Source organism: Corythoichthys intestinalis, chromosome 15 (genome assembly GCF_030265065.1).
Source record: "Corythoichthys intestinalis isolate RoL2023-P3 chromosome 15, ASM3026506v1, whole genome shotgun sequence".
Classification (NCBI taxonomy): Eukaryota; Metazoa; Chordata; class Actinopteri; order Syngnathiformes; family Syngnathidae; genus Corythoichthys; species Corythoichthys intestinalis.
Genome location: NC_080409.1, coordinates 21,865,855 through 21,888,281, shown reverse-complemented (window position 1 = coordinate 21,888,281; position 22,427 = coordinate 21,865,855). Strand labels below are relative to the sequence as shown.

General features: G+C 40.3%; 1 protein-coding gene across 1 annotated transcript; it reads left to right on the top strand.

Annotated features, from left to right (window-relative positions):
* Window positions 1-242: 242 nt before the first annotated feature.
* Window positions 243-21,815, top strand: kcnk5a (potassium channel, subfamily K, member 5a). The gene is made up of 5 exons (XM_057860180.1): window positions 243-749; window positions 17,990-18,101; window positions 18,229-18,395; window positions 18,487-18,655; window positions 19,304-21,815. The coding sequence occupies exons 1-5, from the start codon at window positions 564-566 to the stop codon at window positions 20,248-20,250; spliced, it is 1,581 nt and encodes a 526-aa protein (XP_057716163.1). The 5' UTR covers window positions 243-563; the 3' UTR covers window positions 20,251-21,815.
* Window positions 21,816-22,427: the final 612 nt, after the last annotated feature.

Here is a 22,427-nt window from a genome sequence, read left to right as displayed (position 1 = left end):
TTCTAATTCACATAATAATGCTATTTAAGACTTTTTTTCTCCTGTCGTATGCCCTTTAACCACCTCCGTCTGGACTTTCTCAATCTTTAAGGCGCCACCTGTAGAGTAGACCAGAGAAGTTTTTTTTTTTTTTTTTTTTTTTATTAAAGGACAACAAACCAAAGTTGAAATTGACACCCTCCACTCTTCCTCGTGGTCGCTGTCTAGCCTTTTCCCTCCTCTCTTTTCTGGGCGGATCTTGCAAAGTCCTCCACTCCCCTACTCCGGCTTCAACTATATCTCTCCGGCGGCACGTGGAAACAATAGCAGACTGCCTGCACTTTGTCTGTCGGAGGCAATATTTTGCTACCCGTCCGTGTGAGCCTCTTTGGCTATGTCGCGAGGACAAATGCTGTCACCTGTAGCGCACCTCGACTCTCCATAAAAACCTCGCGTGGAGCAAGAAAACTCGGAACATTCACCGACAATGACTGCTTGAGTTGCACTCTTACTAGCGCCGCTGTCAGCCTCCCCCTCCCTACTTTCCTCCTCTTCTCCCCCACTTTGAGTTGCTGCACACCAGTATGGTGGATAAAGGCCCCTTGTTGACTTCTGCCATTATTTTCTACCTGTCCATCGGGGCAGCAATTTTTCAAGTCCTGGAGGAGCCCAATTGGAAGAAGGCCGCACAGCACTATAGACTCCAGAAGGAAAAAATACTTAAGGACTATCCCTGTCTGAAGGAAAAAGACTTGGAGAAAATATTGCAGGTATGAGTAATACGTCACTCATTCGGCCCACACTCACACTTTATTGGGCAAGTGACTATTTTTGTTATTTAAAAAAAAAAAAAAAAAAACTTAACCCTATAAAGACCTGTCGTCCACATTCTTGGACATCACATTTCGGGTAATGTAGACCACAATTGCATTTACATTATTTTTTGTTATTAATTACTCATACTCATCCTCCCAGTCAAAATGCATTGGACGTCTAGCGCCGTCAATGGCACTGACAGATGAGCATCCATCGCCAATCCTCACAGTTTAAATGCATAGGATGTCTATCGATAAACATGACATTTTAGGTCATGTATTGTAAACCACAATGATATTTGTTTTATTTTTGTTGTTGTTATTAATAAAGAAGCCTTTTGTTGCAAAATGGTGAAATTCCAGACCAATGCAGCTGCAATCTTTTTTTTTTTTTTTTAATCATAAATGTCAACTGTCTTTCACTTGCATCATTCATAAATTTGTATGCATTTTATTTTATTATTATTATTTGTTATTAAATGTATTTTAATTAACTTTCTCAACTTGAATTAGCATCTATTTGCAAGCAAAAACACAAGTAAAAGATGTTTAAATATTAAAGTATCGATACTGAAATAGTATCAGGATAGTTACGGTATTTGCTAAAGTATCCATACTCCGTTATTTGTTTTTGCACGACCACTAGTCACCAGAAATTTCTTTTCATGGGATAAATCATATTTTGCACTACTCTTAATATCAATGGAGGATATTTTTGCATTTTGGCTGGCCTTAACAGCACGTGACGTCCAATTCATTTACCCCTCCCAATCAAGGATGGCGCCATTAATAGCAATGAGAGTCCTCCCCTTTTAAATGAATTTGACGCCTATCGTTGTCAGTGGCAGGTAATGAGTTCATTATAATTGTATTATTTATTCATTTGTATATGTATATTAAAAATATAATATCATTCTAAATCTAAAAAAATACAAATAAAAGCAACATGCCTTCAAAAAAAAAAAAAAACATACACTTTAAAGTTGCTTTTAAAAATCATAGTACAGTATATAAACTGTGAAGACCAGCTGTGAATGCGCATCTTTTTTCAGCGCCATTTACGGGGCTAGACATCCAATTCATTTTGACTGGGAGAGGCTGGCAGCAAATAATCGCAATTTGTAATTTCAAATCTAAAAGCTAGTGACTGGCACAAAACGGTGCATTCGTGATTTCTCATAGCCAACAAGAGGCAAACAATTCTCTTGTTAGGACATCTAGAGCTGTCAATGGCTACCAATGAGTTAAATGAGTGCCTTATAAACGGTTAAATTAATGACACGTGAGTGTTGGATGGGTTTAATCGAGTAAAGTGAATCTGCCGAGAAATGAATTGCATATTGTGGTGACTCAATACAGGGAAAATTACTTCTGCTAAGCCAAATTGTGGAACAGCACTTTCATTGTTACTAACACTGCAGGGCTTGCTTTTACAACATCAGGGCTTGAGTATTGACATATTGCAATATATATTCTAAACAGTATGCATGTCAAAAGCCAGCAACTTTCAAAAACAAAACAAAACAAAAGGTGACGGTGACTGAAAAAGAGGGGGAATTTTTCAAAACCTTGGATTAGTCATTGATTTGTGTTTTAAGATAAATAAATAAATGACACACGTAGGGACTGGCATATAGTGCTGTCACACAATCGATTCTGTTAATTACTCCAATTAATCATTTTGTTTGATTCAAATCTGGTTGTGAAATTCTTTTTATCAATTCTATTTTTCATACAATTACGTACTTAAGTGATTAAAAAAAAAAGTATACGACAAGCAAACAAAGATTACAGTAATTTAGAGGAAATGATGTACTCACCAACCATTAGGAAACAGAGCTGATTCATTCTTGCGCACTGATTAATGCAGAGGGCAGCTAGTCTGAGGCCACCTTAAGTTCAACGGTGCAATTGAGAGGCTGAAAACAAAGGATTTTGTCCATTTTGTTAAACGGTGCTCTTAAATTAAAGAGGTTTTTTTTTGTTAATGTTAAAGATTAGCTGTTGATTAATTGACCATTAAAAATACTTTTGACTTAACATGGTATGAACAGTAGTTGTATACTTAAATATTTGCAAGGCGTAACTAATACAAACAGTATGAAGATGGATTAAAGAGATCCACAGACAAAAACACTTGTAGTTCTTAAAAGATAAATGTTATCATGAGTTTAAATAATTTTGATATTGAAACCCATCTTGATGTTTTCGTTTTTAAACAATTTGTAAAATTAGTTTAACCAGTAGGTCGCCATTGTTGTTCAAGTCGCAGGGTGGTGACGTCACATGTTTCCGCTGCCGGGCTTCCAGAGTGTGACTTTAGCGACATAAACATGTCATCTGTTTAACCCTTTCAATTTGAACACAGGAGGAACATTATTGAGCATGACAGCACTATCGATATATCACAAAACGCTCATCAAAAGCAAAATGAACAGGAAAGATGGGATGAGACGAGACGAGAGTAAGAAAAAAAGCAAGTGCTAAACCAGCGAAACGTCCTACAAAAGGCAAATTTGACAACCAAAGTACTACCGTGCGCTTTCAGCTTGTTTTGTTTAAATGCATACAGACAGAACATGCTAAAGATGCCTTAAGAAAATACTTAAACTTATTAATATTAAATAGGAGTGTTTAAATATACTACATGACTAATGTGGTCAACAGATCAACAATCTGCTTTAAAGCTACCGCAAAAAAACACAATGCTTTAAAGCACAGGTGGCAAACCAATTCCACAAAGGGCCGAGTGGGTGCAGGTTTTCTTTCCAACCAATGAAGAGGACACATTTTCACCAATCACATCTTTTACATGTGTAATCAGTTAAACTGTCAGGTGCTGTTTATTTCAGCATAAAATTCATTGGTTAAAGTTAGGGCTGTCTAACGATTCAATTTTTTAATCGCGTTAATCACAGCTTAAAAATTAATTAATCGTAATTAATTGCAATTCAAACCTTCTCTAAAATATGCCATATTTTTCTGTAGATTATTGTTGAAATGGAAAGATAAGACAGAATCCGGATATATACATTAAACATACTGTACATAAGTACTGTATTTATTATAACAATAAATCCACAGGATGGCATTAACATTAACATTCTTTCTGTTAAAGGGTTCCACGAATAGAACGACTTAAAAGATAATTGTGAGTACAAGTAATGGTAATTTTATATTAAAACCCTTAATGTTTTCGCTTTAATAAAATTTTCAATCAAAAAAACAAACAAACTAGTAGCTCGCAATTGTTGACGTCGCTGAGCGGTGACGTCACAGCCGTTCTTCCACAGTGTCTTTAACTATGTAAGATAGTGATTGAAATACACCACAAGGTGTCAATGGCGAGTTTTAAATTACTTAGAAATCAAGCCAATGAGTGTGTTTTGTTTGTTTTGCGACTGATGCCGTAGCTCCCTGTTTTTTTTTTATTTTTTAGGCTGCGGCTATTGTGATTCACGTTCATTTTGAGTGCTGGCTTCACAACATACGAGACCACTGATAGTTTGTATATTGTGACTAAATATTGCCATCCAGTGTATTTGTTGAGCTAAACGAAATGTTTGAATAGAGTTTGACCAAAGTCTGAGTAAGTTTTATGTGTATTTTGCAGTTATTTTGATTGGGAATGCCTGCTTTTCTTTTTTTGAACATTATTATTTTTTCAAGCGATGGGAATGTTATTTTTGTTGTGCCTTCACTAAATGATACTTATGTTTGTTGTGAAGGAGTTGCCGAAGCTTCTGCCAATAAACAGCGCGGTCCAATGAACGCCTTTGTCCACTGCCGTTCTCTGCCTCTTAGCTCTGAAATGTGCAAAAAATGCCATCCATCCATCCATCCATCCATCCATCCATCCATCCATCCATCCATCCATCCATCCATCCATCCATCCATCCATCCATCCATCATCTTCCGCTCAGTCCGGGTCGGTTCGCGGGGGCAGCAGCTTTAGCAGGGAAGCCCAGACTTCCCTCTCCCCAGCCACTTCAGCCAGCTCCTCCGGCGGGATTCCAAGGCATTCCTAGGCCAGCCGAGCGACATACTCTCTCCAGCGTGTCCTGGCCTCCCGCCGGTGGGACATGCCCGGAACACCTCTCCAGGGAGGCGTCCATGAGGCATCCGAACCAGATGCCCGAGCCACCTCAACTGGCTCCTCTCAATGCGGAGGAGTAGCGACTTGACACCAAGCCCCTCCTGGATGACTGAGCTTCTCACCCTATCTCTAAGGGAGAGCCCGGACACCCTGCGGAGGAAACTCATTTCGGCCGCTTGTATCCGGGATCTTGTTCTTTCGGTCACGACCCACAGCTCGTGACCATAGGTGAGGGTAGGAACGTAGATCGACCGGTAAATCGAGAGCTTCGCCTTTTGGCTCAGCTCCTTCTTCACCACAACGGACCGGTGCAGAGTCCGCATCACTGCAGACGCTGCACCGATCGACCGGCAATCTCCCGCTCCCTCCTACCGTCACTCGTGAACAAGACCCCAAGATACTTGAACTCCTCCACTTGGGGCAGGATCTCATCCCCGACCCGGTGAGGGCATGCCACCCTTTTCCGGTTTAGGACCATGGTTTCAGATTTGGAGGTGCTGATCTTCATCCCAACCGCTTCACACTCGGCTGCGAACCGCTCCAGTGAGAGTTGGAGGTCACGGCTTGATGAAGCCAACAGCACCACATCATCTGCAAAAAGCAGAGATGCAATGCTGAGGCCACCAAACCGGACACCCTCAACGCTTCGGCTGCGCCTAGAAATTCTGTCCATAAAAATTATGAACAGAATCGGTGACATAGGGCAGCCTTGGCGGAGTCCAATCCTCACTGGGAACGAATTCGACTTACTGCCGGCAATGCGGACCAGACTCTGACACCGGTCGTACAGGGACCGAACAGCCCTTACCAAGGGGCTCGGTACCCCGTACTCCCGGAGCACCCTCCACAGGACTCCCCTAGGCACACGGTTGAACGCCTTCTCCAAATCCACAAAGCACATGTAGACTGGTTGGGCGAACTCCCATGCACCCTTGAGGACCCTGCCGAGGGTGTAGAGCTGGTCCACTGTTCCACAGCCGGGACGAAAACCACACTGTTCCTTCTGAATCCGAAAAAAATGGCGTCGTTGTAATCTATTTGAGGCAATGCATGAGTGGGTCATTGCGCGCATGCGTTAAATTCGTTAAATATTTTAACGTGATTAATTAAGAAAATGAATTGCCGCCCGTTAACGCGATAAATCTTAACAGCACGAGTTAAACCGTCTGCGCGGTATCGGTTGGAACAAAATCCAGCACCCACTTGGCCTTTTGTGGAATTAGTTTGACACCCCTGCTTTAAAGTATGAGAGGGAAACACATGCAAAAAGTATTTTTGAGGCAATGAAAAGGTAATAAAAGACTCAATAAAAATGGAAATTGTAAGTAGGGCTGTCAAAATTATCGCGTTAACGGGCGTTATTTTTTTTTTTTAATTAATCACGTTAAAATATTTGACGCAATTAATGCAGATACCACGCTCAGGCAGATTTAAATGACTGTACAGTGAAACGCTCACTTGTTAATTGTGTTTTATGGCGTTTTGCTGCCCTCTGCTGGCGCTTGGGTGCGACTGATTATATAGGCTTCAGCACCCATGAGCATTGTGTAAGTAATTATTGACATCAACAATGGCGGGTTACTAGTTAATTTTTTGATTGAGAATTTTACAAATTTTATTAAAACGAAAACATTAAGAGGGGTTTTAATATAAAATTTCTATAACTTGTACTAACATTTTTCTTTTAAGAACTACAAGTCTTTCTATCCATGGATCGCTTTAACAGAATGTTAATAATGTTAATGCCATCTTGTTAATTTATTGTTATAATAAACAAATACAGTCCTTATGTACCGTATGTTGAATGTATATATCTATCTTGTGTCTTATCTTTCCATTCCAACAATAATTTACAGAAAAATATGGCATATTTTATAGATGGTTTGAATTGCGATTATTTGCAATTAATTACAATTAATTCATTTTTAAGCTGTAATTAACTCAATTAAAAATTTTAATCGTTTGACAGCCCTAATTGTAAGTAATCACCGCTTTTAATTGATGAGCGCATGTGTTTGACATCTCGCCGTGTAGAAGGAATTGCAGTAACCCAGTAGTATTCGTCGAGTGACAGTGACGATCTACATCATCACCCCGAGTGTCCATTGCGTGCATAAAACATTGCACCCTCCGTGGGTCAAAACATGTACTAAATATTATAGATTTTTAAATCAATGGCAATATTTTATGTGTTTCTAATAACATTTTAGTAAAAAAAAGAACAGTTGTGGCTTATAAGAGCCTACAAGTGCTATGTGTCGAAGTTCCCTTCAAAAAGAGAGAATTGTGTATGCGTACAGTATGTTACCACTAATGTGGCGCTTGTATCGATGCCAATGTAATAATTGTCTTATGTCCATGTTTTACTCTTTTAAACCAGATAGTGCTTGTGTCTGTGTGTGTGTGTGTGTGTGGGGGGGGGGGGGGGGGGTAGTATACATATGTGCATGGGTCAGCGTTTTTTTTTTTTTTTTTTCATGGGTGCTTAGGGAAGTTGCTCTGTGCAATCTCAGCTTTAAAAATGTGCGGTACATGTTGTTCTATTGGATTGTCCGACATTGCCAATGCCACAACCGCTTGACTAGTAAAGTGAGAATGAGTGACCTGTGGTTTCACCCGCTCCCTCCTGTGAATGCACTAGAAGTTAACATTCCTATTCAACAGGTGTTTTTCCCATCATGTGTTTCCACTGTTCTCATCCTTGTTTCTCTAGCAATTTCTTTTTTGTTTTGAATTTTGTTTCACTATTTTGTTGTTGGCATTTTGAGACAGAAAAAAAGCATGTCTCAACGTGTTCCCCAGTACAGGCCTACATAAGTATTCGGGAGATTTATTACTTTACCCATCCCCCTTTTTCTTTGCATCTGCTTTTTCTGTTTGGGGGGCTGAAAAGGATATACTCAGGAACCTCCCCCCATTCATTTCACTTGAATAAGGGCCTAATCCTCACAAAGGCCTCAATTCATGGGGAATATTTAAGGTGTGAAGATTTATGAAATGTAATTTAAGGCGGCTGTGAAAAAAATAATAATCGCTTTGTGTTTCTGGTACATTTCTTGACATGAAATCGCATAGTACCTCAGCAGACACCTGTTGCAGAGGCATGTGGAATCTGATTTTGTTTGTGTAATTGAGTGTGAATTACCGTATGTTCATTCGTTTTGCTCAATAGGTCCACCCTGGGCTGGTTGCCAGCCAATCACTATACATATTTATATATTTGCATTTCTCTTATAGTGGAAACTTTGCTAATCTAGTTAACAATTAAAAGAAAATATGAGCATGCTTAAGAAGAAAAGGCACCACTTGTAAAAGTTAGTCTTCTTTACAAGTATACCATTAACAGCAGTGGTTAAGCTTTATGGTCCTGTCTATGTAGGCTCCTAAGCAGCTGTCATAAAGTCCAGTGAGACAAGGGTGTTGTTGGTTATCTTTCGCAAATAAATGATCATTATGCAAGCATCCTGATAGTTGCGTGAATCCTTATGCACCAGGTGCACAGTGCAGCTTTCGTGTTAAAACAATAAGAGAATTGATTATTATATTTAGCCATTTCAACAGTGTTTTTTTTTAACAAATACATTGAGATAAACAATAGGCCTAGTGTCTAATAAATCCAGCTATGAAGTCCGCAATATAATGGCTGAATAGAGCACACACTTGATACTTGGAGGACATAATGTGCATTTCTTTTTCACATAGATGATTGAGAACCAAAAATGAAATGAAAAAAGATTTTCCAAGAAAAGAGAACATAGGGTTGGTTCTATGAAATGATTGAGAATTTCTCAACAAACTTTAATGAATCACCTTTCATGATGCAATCCCTGATTTTTTTTTTTTTTTTTTAAACGCTTGAAGGCAACACTGACTTTATCCACCCTTTTCATACTGACCTTAAAAGTGCTTGTATACAGTAGTCTTTGCGCACATGACTGCTTGATCACGTTTGCAAGGCTAAATGGAGCCTGTAAACACTTGATGTGTTTATCAATGCTACCGTCTCATTTTTGTCAAACATGGCCTGTGGTCAGAGTGAAACTTTATACAGTGAATGAAGTAGCACACTGTTTTCTTCGAGCTAACTTTGTCACATGCCTACGGTGCATTTGAAACTACGTGGCTTGAAATAGTGAGGCCTGACTTTCAATCATATTCTTTCATTCTCTTTTCATGCATTTGTTTGCCTCTAACAAATATCTGATTTGACCTTAATTATCTATCGCACAAAATAGGCAATATGCAAGAATGCAAAAACAGTTGTCTATGACAACATACGGCACATGTTTCAAGTGGAGAAATTTACCTCTCTGCACCAGTCAAATGCAATCATCTAGATTGCTCTGACTGCTTAAAGATTATTTTTCATATTCAGTCATTGACCCTTTACTAGTCAATGACATTGAATGAGTTAAACTACAATTTATATTGAAAAACGTTACACTCTGAGTTTTGGTCAGATAAAAGGCAGTATCTGCAGTGTCTGTTTATGTTTTGTGTGGACCCCAGAAAGAGTACAGGATGTGTTCGTCAGGTAATGGGGATCCTAATTAAATAGAAATACAAAATACATGTTTTGGTTGATTGTTCCTACCGTGAAATGTCTAGATTTCATTGGAAATGGTACACTAATAGAATTTTCCATTTCAAGGATGAACCACTATTATACCCCTTTCCCACTGGTCAAAAAACCCATGTCAACCCACTAACAATCGGCTTCTGGTGGCAGTGAGAAAGATGCAGCGACCCGCCCGTGTCAATCAACCCGCCAAGTGACCCGCCCGTGTCAATCACCTCGGCTCTGATCGTCATGCAGTGTGAAAGCAAAACCCCGGGTCAACAGTCAACACCCTAATCTAAGTGGTGACGTAGGCTCTTATGTGATGCGTCATAACAACGTGCCAGTCGCCTGCCATTTAACACGCCACACAACCGTGGTTACGTCAATGCTCACAACAAAGCTAGTAGAAGAAGGAGCCAGTAGCGCACCACATTGAACAACATGTCCCACCATTGGAAAGATGATGAGACCTGCCAGCTCCTTTCCATCCGTGGAGAAAGGAGGCTTCCATGATGCTCTGCAATGTTTACTTTCTTGAACTGAATGAATTCGGTCGCACTTGTCGACGCGCATCTTAGCGTGGCGACGTCACGTAGCCTCAAGCAGGGCTGAGGAGGGGTGGGGGGTTAGACGGGTTAAAAAAAAAAAAGACACAGCTTTTTTTTGTCAATGGGAAAGGTGCCAAATGCCATTTGCTAGTGGGTTGAATTGGCTTGGAAAAACACGCGTTGACCCACTAGTTTCAGTGGGAAAGAGGCATTAGTTAATCTCATTCATTCCTTGCTAGGCATGTGCCGGTATGAGATTCTAATTTTATTTTTCAAAACCTTTCATCAAATTGGAACATAAGTGTAATGTTAATTTAAAATAAATTAAAAAATAACAAAAGAATTACCGAAATATTCTAGATTAAATCAAAATAAATGCAGTCCTTTAGGTGAGCCTAAACCCACAGCCACAGCTCAACATTATTACCATCAGAACAAAAATAATTGAATTATTTTCCATAAAAACCACGGGTTTATGACTTGTATCATGTTTACATTATACACACACTCTTTCTCAACACAGACAGTTGCCAGAGTGGAAAAAAAAAACACCGCTAGAGACACTAAACACACTCAAGTTGACTCTCGTAGCTGGTGGGAAACGTTCATGACAAAGCTTACTAACCTTTAATTTTGTATAAAGACTAAATCATATTGGAGGTATTGCCACCTCGGCAGCCACCCATGTTTTACATGTCGTTTGGCCCTCCTCCTCTAAACCGCGGCCGTCTGTAACTTTTCTGTAGCCGAAGTATTCCAATACCGCCGATTTCGTTTTCTTCGTTGGGGGGGGGGAAAGTTCAGGAGTTTCACGTCCTCCAGCCATTGTGTAGCACAGCAGACTCACTAACACTGAGCAACAATAGGTGAGGGAGGGTTAAGCCTTACAGCTGAAAGCGAGGGATTTCCTCATGAATTTTTGGGACATAAAAATTAGCTAATAACTTAGGGACGGTATGACGGAAATTTTTTGCGGTTTAGGAACCTTGACATTTTCATTCCACGGTATACCTTGAAACCGGTAATCGGCACATGTCAATTCCTTGCACTATCGGATAGACGGATGTAGCACAGCTGTTACTCATGTTGCATGCTGCTTTAACTATTTAAATTTTTATCGACTCAACAAAGGATTTACAAGGAGGCACAGCTACTGTGTGTATGGAGTTAATTGGCCCAGTCTGGTAATCTCATAAATGTTAAACAAGGGGGCTATAAAGCAGCAATTTGAAAATGTGTTTATGGAGTAGTAGGCCTGTTTTTTTGTGTGCTTAATGTAAAAGACGTAATGTTCAGCAGTATTTTTTTCTTTGTATGTATTTGTTCAAGAAATACTAACCCACCACTTAGATTTTCCAGATCTTATGTTGCTATTCTGTTGTGTCTTGCCAGGATTATCAGTAGTACATACAGACTGATGAACATCTAACATTTCCTTTCCATTATTTAATCTACCCACCTATGAACCATACATTAATACAAAGTTCTATGAAAAAGCAAAAGTAACTTCATTGTTTGTAGCCCATATGCAGCTGTTGCTTCTTGGCTGCTTCATAGTTATATGCTGGAAGTGGAAAAATACCTCTGAATGAAGTGCCATGCTCTGTTGACAGCTGCGAGATAACAGTTGGAAGTTTGTCATTGTGGTTTTTACATTTAAAAAAAAAAATCAGAATGGCTGACGCAGATTGCTAAACCTGCAAGTTAGTGATGGTTTCACATCTTCAATGTTATTAAGGAGCCCTTTATTCGCAATTATAGTCAGAGTACAGTTAACCTCTTTTTTTTCAATACCAATATCGCCATACCTCTAGCCACAACCATTTTCATCAATGTAGCGCTTTGTGAACTCTAATCAGTGTTTTATATTACAAATTCTTGTTAGTCCTTTGATTTGTGTCACAGTAACCCTTGTGACATGGAGTGCCAGAGGAAGCAAAACAAGTCATGTAGAGTTGCTTGTTTGAAATGGCCTCCATTAATGATTGTAGCTTGTATAGGGGTGTATGTTAACAAATGTATCATCACGTCCGTTGTCTGTGACTTGTGAGTGATTAAAAAGCATTTGTAGTTGAGTATTTTTGATTTTGTAAATGTCTATTCGAGCTGAGCATGAAGTGGTGGTGACTCGAATCAGCTTTGAAATTGGTATGGAAAATGAATATAAATTTTAACAGTTGAATCGGAACTAAACTAATACTGTTGAGGACGTCCATTCATGGATTGTTTGGGCAATTATGTGTGAATTTCTGTTGATTGAAAGTTTATTGGGCTTGGGTGTAGCAATGGTCTGGTCACCTTGCCCTACTCTTGTAACCTGGTGCGTGGTAGGGGCACCTTGAAGAAACTGTCCAGTCATCACTATGGCCCAGACTCCACGATTATCACATGGAGTGCAATGAAACGCATCCGTCATTATTATTGCTAGTTGATTTGATTGGAACTCAAGTTCTCCCAACAATCAGCTTTGAGGAAACGCCTTGGACAAGCGAGTTCGACAACTCCCTTCATAGCTGTTCTGCTGAGCTCAAGCTGTAACTTACTGTAAGTAAATTTTCATACTGCATTTCCAGTAATTTTGCGTAGCAGTGATGTAACAGCATCGCCAGCTTTACAGCCGAAGCATCAATGCAGGCTGCCCCTTAGCATAATTAGAAGCACAGCCATCATGTGGGGATTGTTGTCAGTCGTCGTGTCTGACTAGTGTATTCTAAAGCTTGATCACTTATCTATTTATTGTTTTACGTAGGTTTGAGTGCTTGGTATCTTAAATTACTGCAGGAGAGCGAGATGGTATAAATTGCTGTTTTACACATGCAAGTTGTATTATGACTTTTGAGAGTATGACGACCTCTGTCTTCCATATTCGAAAGGATGTACTTTGCCCCTATCGTACTCCTGTGAATCAGCGTTTTGTCTTTCGTGAAATTCAGCACCTTTTTATCTGGAAGATAAAATTGAATAGATGCAATTCATGCCCTTCCCACTGGAACAAGGCAAAGTAGGGGTGTCCAAACCGGTCCTAAAGGGCCGCTGTGGGTCCTGGTTTTTGTTCCTACCAATCGAGCACCGACCGTTTAACCAATGAGGTTTCTGCTAAAACAATCAGCACCTGACTACAATAAACTGATTACACTTGTAAGACACGAGATTGGTGCAAAGGTGTCATCCTGTTTTGTTGGGAAGAAATCCTGCACCCACTGCGGCCGAATGTGGAATAGTTTGGCGACCCCTGAGATAAAGGATGTCTTCGAACTACCATAGGTGGTCTACAACCATTCATATCAGCTGTGTCAGAAAAGTTCAAAGACTGAAAAACTAGCAGCCACTTTGCATCACCTTCATGAACTCCAAGACGAATCCATCTGGGAACCTTTGTTGTTACCATCCGCCTTGATGTCGCCCATCTTTTCAGAACAAATTCTGTTTATGACTCCCTTGAGCTTGGGAAAGGGGGAGCAAGGTCAAGTCTGTATGGAGGTTGCTTCAGCACAACAATGTTCTCTGCAAATGAAGCCCCTTTCACATACTCCGAAACACCGGGAATATTGCGGGACTTAACCGTTAACAATTTCCCGTGTCGACTGACACGGAGATTACGCTGACATTTCACTGGTCGCGTCCTAGCATCATGTCCGAGGCTTTCGCGGGAAGCAGTGTGCGTGAAAGCAGGCGTAAAATTCCCGGGTCACAGAACGATGGCTGATGACTTAAATATCATGGTGGGCCGATCGTCACTTCCTCCCTGTTCGCAGTAAGACTAAAAGTGGCCAACAAACATCGCGATTATAAATATAGCAAGCTGGAAATGGCTAAATTAAACTGAAAAGATAACGAAATTAAAATATCAGTTATTACTTTCGGTGTCTGGCCGGGCTGGGGTTCTCTCACAAATTTTAAAAAATATATGTGTATACTGAAACGATGTATGGATGTTAAACTAAGAAATACTTTTTACAAAATTAATTATTTTGATAAAAAAAGAGAAGGCGCTGTATGGTCATTGCAGAGCCAGACCGTGCCATCCGCCCTCTTTTTAATCTTCCCCTCTTCGAGTCTGCAAAACCGTATCTGTTTATTTATATTAAACTTTTCCAGTGTTTTTTCATTGTGTAAATACATTTATAATGATCATAAAAATATGTAGACTATTTAAACATTGAGAAAAAACTTGCGGGTTTTTTTTTCTGCCAACTGAGAGTTCGTTACAAAAGACAGGCTTTCATGCACAGGCTTTGTCACAAATGTGATCACACAAAACGCAACCAGTCAGTTTTCCCAAGCAGCAAACAGTGCTTTGTCCAGGTCTGACTGGCACAGCCCTTCTCTTTCCTCCTTCTCCTGAGTCCTCACAAATAAAACATAGAATTTCGGGGGGGGGGGGGGGGGGGGGGGTTCTTTATTTTTCCGGTCTCGGCCCTACAATTAAAATAGAAAATGTCGGGGGGGGGGGGGGGTTCGGGCTCGGGCCTGCAAATTAAGTTAATTGATCGGGCTCAGGCCTGGTCGGGCTTTAATACCCGCGGACCCGGTCGGATCGGGCTGGATTTTTTAGGCCCGATCTTACCTCTAGCTTAAATACAGTCTTGAGCTTAAATTGGCTGCAGTGACATCGGGAACGCTCCCCCTGGAACAAAATACGATTTGACCAACATTGTGACAGCCGATGCCGACCAAAAATGACTTAATATCCGGGTTATAAAATCGCGCTAGCAGCCCTCCTAGCACAGAGAGCGCTAGTGGGCAACACGGGTCAAGTCTGTAAAAGCTCCAACCCGCTTCATTCTCGGGACATCTTTTTGTGCGCGAATGCACTGACGCGGGTAAATCCCACGTCACCTTACACGGGAATTTCCCTGGATAAGTGTGTGAAAAGGGCTTAACTGTCAGATGCTTAGAACATTGTGAGCAGGAGTATTGTCATGGTAAAGCATTCTTGCCTTTTCTAGCATACCGAACCAATCAAATGACGCTATGTAGAATTGCATCAAAGAATGCGATCAACTTGATTTAGGGACTTGCTTTCTTCACTCGAAGTGACATTTGATTGTTCCAGTGAAGGCTGTGGTACTTTAGCTCTGTGTTGTACTTCAGGATCCATGACATCTCTAGTGGTTAATTTTCCTTGAAAGTCTTATCTCAATGGCCTTATCAACACTTACTGCTCATGACCAGACAGAACATTTGTGTAACCATATGGGAAAACAGTTTAACTGTTGCAAAGAACTGAGGTCACTCCATTCTATACTCCATACATTGAGGGTGAAAACCTTCCCACAATACAGCATTGTAACAGTAATGTGAGGTACAGGGTTAGTTACAACTTACATTGTCTGGAAAAATTATACCATTTCCAGTGGCATTTGATGTAAAATGTTATGTTATCCTATATAGCACAAGACCTTTATCAAGTGCATCCTAGCAGAAGAATCGTGTTTAATAAAGCTAAAAGATACAATTTCATTTTTCCAATGTGTAATGTGGAGAAAATTTTAAACAATATTCAATATTTTCCGGAAGGAGACAAAATAGCCGTTGTGAGACATTTAATAAATAAATGGTGTTTGGTAAATGGTGTTTACTTGTATAGCGCTTTTCCACCTTTCAAGGCGCTCAAAGCGCTTTACACTACATCGCCACCTACCTACTGGTGACTCAGCACCAGGAGCAATGTGGGGTTCAGCATATTGCTCAAGGATACTTAGGCAAGCTCATCAGGACAGAGAATCGAACCCACTACCTCTGTGTTGGGGGACAACTACTCTACCACTGAGCCACGCCATATTAAGGATGCATTAATACTCTGTTTTATATTTAACTGTTTGCTACGCCCTCTTCGATTCAATACGCAAAAGCATTCGATCCAATTGAAAAAGCTCACAAAATGTATTTTCCGAACTTTAGTGGTCTCTCTCGCTATAATGTCCGGCACATCTTTGCCTTGTAAAAAACAGCTATGAGAAGGCTCCTCCCTGCTAGCAGCCCCCCCCCTCCACTCCTCCCCCAAACTGCCTGAAGTACGGGAGCCGTAGCGCACGAGGATCATTGCTCATGAAGAAAAACAGAAGCTTAAGGAGGTGCCTTGCCGACTTCAACGTCGTACAGATCCGTTGTGTGGCAGCATTTTGGGTTTGTTGATACGCTATCCCCTCTCGTACATATTTAACTTATATCCCTTTCCCACTGGTCAAAAAACCCGTGTCAACCTACTAACAATCGGCTTTTGGTGGCAGTGGGAAAGCTGCAGCGACCCGCCTTGACCCGTGTCAATCAACCCGCTAAGCGACCCGCGTTAAAATCACCTCGGCTCTGATCATCATGCAGTGTGAAAGCAAAACCCCCGGTCAACAGTCAACACCCTAATCTACGCGGTGACGTAGGCTCTTACATGATGCGTCATAACAACGTGCCAGTCGCCTCCCATTTAACACGCCCCACAACCATAGTCACGTCGATGCTCACAACAAAGCTAATAGAAGAAGGAGAATTCACGTCGCCTACGTTGCCTCAGCACAAGCAGTGTTGATCCTTTGCTGCCTTTCGACCATTTTGAGGGCAGTAATAAGCATGCAAACAGAGAACTCAAATGGAAAGGAGGCTTCCATTTTGCTCTGCATTGTTTACTTCCTTGAACTGAATGAATTCGGTTGCATTTATCGACACGCATCTTAGCGTGGTGACGTCACGTAACCTTACGCACGGCTGAGGAGGGGTGGGGGTTAGACGGGTGGGAAAAAAAAAAAAAAGACGGCTTTTTTTGTCATAGGGAAAGGTGCCAAATGCCAATTGCTAGTGGGTTGCATCAGCTTGAAAAAAACGCGCGCTGACCCACTAGTTTCAGTGGGAAAGGGGTAAAAGACGGTCTTCACGGATATGTACAGCAATGCCCGCCAATGTATTGTTGCCGACTTGGCTGCTACGAAAAGCCTCGGTTTGGCATCAGACAGCTTAACACCCTGGGACACAGAGAGCTAACTCACGATGAACAATGAGTGGCAATTCAAGAGCGCTGTACTTCAAACTCGTCCTGTTTATGAAAGTCGATTGTCAAATACTGGTGTTGTGCAGTAATGAGCAGACGTGACTTCTGATTTTCCTGCCTAATCGTCACGCATTGACTGTTCCCTGTGCTATGTAAATCAATGAGCTACACATATTTTACATGACCAAGGAAATGGAGCCGGCTTCATCTCGGTCTCAGACAGAGAAAGGAGAAAGATTGAGATAATCACACAGGGACAGGAACAGATAAAGATGATTTGTGAGATTGTGTGCGTAATTTCTTTGCTCTTTTTTTTTTTTTTTTTTTTTTTTTTGGGTGTCAAATTCGCCTCTTGTTGGACGTTTCGCCATTATAGCACATTTTGGCAGAACACCGTTTTTTTTTTCCTACTCTCGTCTCATCCCGTCTTTCCTGTTCACTTTGCTATTGCTGCTCATCATGTGAAATATCGACAGTGCTGTCATGCTCATTAATGTTCCTCTTGGGTTCAAATTGAAAGGGTTGAACAGATTACATGTTTATGTCGCTAGAGTCATACTCTAGAAGCCCGGCAGCATAACCATGTGACGTCAACAACAATGGTGACCTACTACTTAAACTAATTTTACAAATTGTATAACAAAAAAAACATCAAGAGGGGTTTCAATATCAATTATTTTAAATCCTAATAATTTTAATCTTTTAAGAACTACAAGTCTTTTATTCGAGGATCCCTTTAAATTCTGGCAAGGGATGTTGGACTCTCTTTCCTGTTTGTAAGCAGTGGTTAGAATGATTATTTGAAGCTAAATGTGCCGTACCATCAATTTGACTTATCTGTAATGACATGGCTGCTGTATGTAAACATTTTTACAGGAAGTATGTGGTGGAGAAAATATAAGCTCACCCATAAAACATATATTTTTCTGTGTAAAAAACAAAAACAAAACATTGCATTGATGAAAAAAAAATCCTTAACACAATTTTTTTTCTCATGTTTTTCTCTAGATAGTTTCCAATGCTGCTGGCCAAGGAGTCACTATAACTGGAGACAAGACTTTCAACAACTGGAACTGGCCAAATGCTGTCATCTTTGCTGCCACAGTCATAACTACTATAGGTAGCTAGTTTTACTGGTTGTCAAATTCGTCAGAGAAACTTTGTTTTCCCATTATGTTCTTGAGAAAATGACTTCTGGTTCTAAGTGAAATTCAGTTGAATGATCTCTTGTTATCTTTATCTTTAAGGATATGGAAACATTGCTCCCAAAACATCAGAAGGTCGTGTGTTTTGCATCTTCTATGGTCTATTTGGTGTGCCTTTGTGCCTTACGTGGATCAGCGAGCTTGGGAAGTTCTTTGGTGGAAGAGCCAAGCACTTTGGTCAATTTCTAACCAAGAGAGGATTTTCACTGGTAACTTCTTTGATTCATTGTATTAATGCAAAGACTAGACATCTCTATTCCAAAACCTCACCTAAACAAACATTTTGTTTTTCCATTTCAGAGAAAGGCTCAGTTTACCTGTACGGCAATTTTTCTCCTCTGGGGAGTGCTATTTCATTTATTCCTTCCACCTTTTGTGTTCATGTCTCAGGAAGGTTGGACGTATATTGAAGGCTTGTACTTCTCATTTGTCACCTTAACCACAATTGGATTTGGTGACTTGGTTGCAGGTATGTTTGAAAGAAAAACACTTGAATTTGCTTTTAACAATGAAATGTAAATGATATACAGTGTCCGCTGGCTGATGTTAATGTTTTATGTCCACTTTATGATGATGTAGGCTTTTTAACAGATGTTACATATTCTCCTGCATGCACTGTTAAAACTCGACCAACCTGAGAAGCTCTACTCAGTCATAACTTTCCTTTAAAACATTCCACCTCAAACCACAGGCCTGCTCAACTCTATTTTTAGTGAAAACAACGCTGTTAAGAAGTAGTGTTTTTTTACTGTTGTAAATCAGTAAAACCCTTTAATCATGCTTAAACCAATATAATGTATTTGTAGCTATTTGTCAGTTTAGCGTGTTAACATCATTACAAGCCGAGGAAGGTAATTGGCTTGTAATTACCAGGTCATAATCACAATCCTGTATTACATTTTCACTGGTCTTTACACAGAAACGAACATTACTAAATACTTTGTTTTGCCATTGCAAAATATTGCATTGCACAAAGAGGAGTAAGGCTTACCAAAAAAAAAAAAGTATGAGAGGCTTACTAGGCACTGAGGCCCATCTTTTCTAATTTCATTATGGTTTTTGTTTTATTACAGTATTCTTGCTGAACGAACTTATTGTTTCTTCAATATTCTTTTAGGTGTGGAGCCCTCCAAAGAGTACCCCACACTATACCGATACTTTGTGGAGGTTTGGATTTATCTGGGGCTGGCTTGGCTTTCTTTGTTCTTCAACTGGAAAGTGCGAATGGTGATCGAGGCTCACAAAGCACTAAAGAAACGGCGCAAGCTGCGGAAGCTATCCCTCGATGAGTTGCGGCACTATAAGGAGTCCCACAAAGCTTCACTTCGTTTGCCACCCACTCCTAATGATGTCAACATCTTCAGCTTCCTGTCCAAGAAGCAGGAAGGCTACAATGACTTGATCAAGCAGATTGGCACTAAAAGTGATGAAAAACTCCATGCCAGCGCAGGGAACGCCATCCAAAAAGCCAAGGCCAAAGCAAAAGACATGACTCGCTCCAAGAGCTGCAATGATACTCCTATGTTTAACGGTCCCACCATCCTCAGTTTAGACCGTTCACCACGGCAGAAGAGAAGATATAGCTTTAGTGACCGTGTGACTGTTGCCTTTTCCAAGTCCAAAAACTACCTTCTTGGCTCTGACAATGGTTTGCTGCTAACAGATGATCATGGGGACAGGAACGTCGAACTTGACCAGGGGCAACTCTGTGAAAACCAGCTTGACAAAGATGTAGAACAGGAGGGCAGCGGTATGGGAGAATGCGGGAGAACTGCTCGAAGGACATGGGATTCTAAAGAATACCATTCGCTTACTTTTCAAAATGCGAATATTACTTTCATTGACGAGGAAAACTTTCTTGGCAATAATCTAGAGGAGGATGACGATGATTCCAAAGCGAAACTATCGATAACTACATGTGATGAAAACATTGAAACCGTCTCCAAGGATGAACAGAGTTCTGAGTCCGATGTCTCAGTTTTTACCAGTGACGTTTCAGAACACAGCCACTCATATGAGACCCTTGTAGAGGAGTATGCAAAGGAAGACAACACGGAACCTTAGTTGCTGTGCACTCAGTTAACACTGCCTGTTTTGAAGGGTGATGCTTTTGTAAGTTGTTTGAATGTGAACTGAAAAGACTTGTAATCCCTTTGCACTGCTGGGTTAGGAAAAGGATAAATGTTGGGCCAAGTGAATGTTCTTTGCCTTCAAATGAATGTTTGGATTTTTTTCTTGAAACAAATGAAAATTCCCTGTCATTTTGGATAAGAAGCCATTTTATATCCTCAGTCGATATTGACTCGAGGCTTCACCTGCTCAAATTTTATGTAGTTACTGTATGTAAGAGATAGTCATCAGGGATTGCTTATCCAAATTCTGCACAAATCTGTTCCTCACCATTTCTTGTAAATAATTCTGTATATGTTCAAACATATTAGCTCTCACATACGCCATATTGGCGTTTTTAAAATATTTAAAATAATAGGCGTTGTAGTTGTCTAGTAGTCTGTAGCTACGTGAGTGTCTCTTGCACAATGCCATGAAATGAGCACAGAGCAAAGTCCTTTCCAGTGCAGATGTTTTATCTTAACCTGAGCCAAACCCTTTTTGTTCTCCCTGTTGTCTCGTTTTCTGAGTCTGATAAATAGTCTGAGATTTTTTTTTTTTTTTGACTGTACATATCAGCCTTTGTGAAGGGTTCATCATTGAGTGATATAGGCCTGCTGTAAACCACGGCAAATCTGTAAGGAACATAATTGACTACGTTATTGTTTTTGTGGTGCTAAAGATGGTAAATATGAATGAAAAATGAACAGTGTTTTTTTTCCTGCAGACTCCCTTTTACTATGTTGTATTTGTCGAGTAAATATTGCTTGAAAGCCCATCGACAGCCACAAACACCTCAGCTGAGGACATGGCCTTGCTACTTGTTTGCTTTTGGGGGCTCGCACTGACACAAATGACTTTAGCACTGCAAACGACTGCCAGCTATGTTAACACGCTGCAGATCGATACTCTCATGACGTGTGTGTGTGTGTGTGTGTGTGTCAGAAAGTCCTATCCGATGCCTTTATTTGCTCACCTCCTGCCTTTTGCACATGCACTTGAGCACACAATCTCGAGTGTTATTTAAAATAAGAAGATGCCAGCGATCAGTGCCACACAGTGATGTGAATTTTTAATTCCAAGTCATTTTATGTTACTAGATTGTAAATATCCGGTAATAGAATACTTATTTGTAGCACATGAATCACCTTCTGCCTTATGGACTGCCTTAAATCCACTGCAAAGCAGAGGAAATAAATTACAATGCTGAAATTGCATCGTTTCACACTGGGTGTTCTTATACATTTCTACTTTTAGCTCCCACCATTTTTGGTATTTTGTCACATAATTTGTACATTTCCGTCATAATTATGATGGATTATCGGTATGCAGTCCTGGTACGTGTCAAACATGTCCTACGATTATTTACTTGTAATCGGTTAACCCATTGTCCATTGTTCTCTTAATAACGCTCTGTTATGTAAAAACTCCAATTTGTTTGTGTTAGTTAACTTTTTTATGCCTAAATTATTGTTTGTATATGAATTTCAAACACAGATGTATATTTCATGTAAAATAAAAAAATTAATTGAAACATGGGTTTTGCGTTTTGATTTGACTGGTAAAATGCAAAGCTAGTTAGGTGAACATTTTTGTTTTTAACAAAGGATTCATCTTTTTTTAGGTGCTGAGCTGCTAAATTTGGTCTACTTGTTCAGTAGAGTCTCTTCTTCCCCACAATGGCTGACTATGCTGTGTTCTTTGTAAATGACTGAGTCAAGTAGTGCTGCTCAGGGGCGCTGCCAGGGATTTTGGGCCCCATGAAAAGATATCACTTAGGGCCCCATCATCAGTGCCAGGACACACACACACATTTAGAGTATCAACTACGTAATTTCCTGCATTCTGGTGAATCTTTACACACCCCTTTGTGCATTTTCTACATTGATTTAAGATGAAAATATGTAAACATACAGCGTATAGAGCAATAATGATTAGACTGATATAATTTTTAAGAAATGTACTGAAGGCCATCTTTTACAATCTAAATTAAAGCACCGATATCTATACCAGTATCGACAGGGGGCGCCGATCCGGCCCGAATTGGTGGTATCCGTATCGACGAGTACCAGCATTTAGGGCGCCGATATCATCAATTGGCATCATTTGAACGCAACCCCAAGTGAGCTAAA